The 1,986-nt window shown below is 73.4% G+C and overlaps 1 protein-coding gene across 1 annotated transcript in view; it reads left to right on the top strand.

The window, feature by feature from the left end:
- AURANDRAFT_72806 (hypothetical protein) overlaps positions 1-1,859 on the top strand; it is a gene marked incomplete at both ends in the record, with an annotated part of 14,193 nt that extends 12,334 nt beyond the window's left edge. The window contains 2 exons of the mRNA XM_009044086.1: positions 31-360; positions 487-1,859. Of these exons, the coding sequence (XP_009042334.1) occupies positions 31-360; positions 487-1,857 (1,701 nt within the window). The remainder of the gene's footprint in view (positions 1-30; positions 361-486) is intronic.
- Positions 1,860-1,986: the final 127 nt, after the last annotated feature.

Consider the following 1,986-nt stretch of genomic DNA (forward strand, 5'->3'; position numbering starts at 1 on the left):
CGCTTCTCGCGCGGCGACGGTCGCGCGGAGGCGCGGCTCCTCGTGGAGCCCGCGCGGCCCTCCACCCTCACGCTCGACGGCGCCGGTTCGGCGCCGGCCTGGCGCCTCGAGGGCGCCGACGCCGCCGGCGCCGCGCTGCGCGGCGACGTCGTCACCGCCGACCGGCCCGGGTCCTTCCGCGTCGTCGCGGCCGTCGGCGGACGGACTGTCGCGTCCGCCGTCGCGCACTGCCGCTACGTGCGGCGCGAGATCCGCGCGCTCGACGCGGAGGACCGAAAGCGCTACCTCGGCGCGCTGCGCGCCATGGCCACGACGCCCAAGGCCGCGGGCCTCGCGGCCTACGGCTCCGGCTTCCGCACGGTTGGTCGACGGCGCCAGGACGCGCGCGCGAAACTTCGCTCTCGACGCGCGGATGCTTTCTCTTGGAACTCGCGCGCGCGGAACACTGACGAGCGAGTCGCATCACCCTTTTTTTCCTCCGCGCAGGTCCCCGAGCTCGCGAAGGTGCACCTGCTCCGGGGCGCGAACCGCATCTCCGACGAGCTCCACGACGGCCAGGGCTTCCTGCCGCAGCACCTGGCCCTCTCCAACGAGTTCGAGGTGAGCCTCCAGAGCGTCGACGCGGCCGTCGCGCTGCCCTACTGGGACTTCACGCGCGACTACGCGAACCTGGCGAAAACGACGGGCGCGCGCGAGGCGGACCTCTGGGCCGCGAACGGCGACCTCTGGCGCGCCGACGTCTTCGGCGTCATGCCCGGCGGCGCGGAGGGGCGCATCGTCGACGATTTGGACCGCGTGCCGAACGTCCGGGAGGACCCGGCCGCGTTCCCCTTCGTGGCCGCGGGGACCGCGGCGGGCGACTGGCCCGTGGGCGCGGTCAACGCCTTTGGCTACATGCGGTCGCCCTGGAACCTGAACCGGAGCCCCGCGGTGTCGCGCGCGCGGTCCTTCTGCGGGTTGGAGCGGCCGCTCGCGGACTGGCCCACGTGCGCGGACCACCACTCTCTAACGTTCGGGTCGCCGAGCCTCGCGGGCTACCTCCGCGGCGCGGGCGGCCACCCGCACGGATCCGTGCACATGATGATCGGCGGCGTCGGCGGCTGCGACGACGCCTACGCGGACCTGGCGAAAGCGTACGGCAACGCGACGGCGCCCCAGGGCAAGGCCCGGGGGGCCCGCGGCGCCGCGGCGGCGCCGACGCCCCTCGTCGACGATTTTATCCTGCACATCAAGGACGTGCTCCAGGTGCTCTGGCGCTTCCGGGCGCTGGACTTCCCGCGAACCTGCGACGCGGAAAACCCGGCCGGCGGCTGCCACGCGGCCTGCGCGACGGCGCCGCCGCCCGTCGGCGCTTCCGACGACGACGCGGACCTCGCCTGGTGGCGCCGCGCCGTCTTCGAGAACGACAAGCTCACGGCCTTCGTGCCGCAGCTCGCGGCCGTGCCGCGCGGCGCGCAGGCCGCGGTCGCGCGCGCGGTCTGCGGCACGGAGTGGGCCTTCGGGGACCACGCGGGCGCCGAGTCGCCGCTGGACCCGAGCTTCTGGCCCATGCACCCGACGCTGGACCGGTTGCTCCAGTACAAGCGCCTCGTGTCCGACTTCGACGACCAAACGTGGAGCGGCGGCAGCCTCTGCAAGTACGGCGCGACGTCGCCGTGCCTGGGGCACCGCGAGGACGACCTCACGGCCTTCAAGTCCCACGTCCAGGGCGACGGCGCCTTCGTGCTCGCCTACCTCACGAACCGGGAACTGCTCAACATGACGGACCCGCGGAGCTACGCGATGACCTACATCTACGACGCCTTCGCCTGGCCCCACTGCGCGGACGGCGTGTTGCCGGGCCTCGACGACGCGCGGAGGTAAGTTCGCGGTTAGGTTCCGGACCGACGCCGACGACGCCGTCGCCCGCCCGGGCGTCGACGCGGGGTACATGCATTTACGCGATCACCACCGGTTCCACCACTGGACATGCGCGTGGTGATCTCT

Source organism: Aureococcus anophagefferens (genome assembly GCF_000186865.1).
Source record: "Aureococcus anophagefferens unplaced genomic scaffold AURANscaffold_127, whole genome shotgun sequence".
Lineage (NCBI taxonomy): Eukaryota > Pelagophyceae > Pelagomonadales > Pelagomonadaceae > Aureococcus > Aureococcus anophagefferens.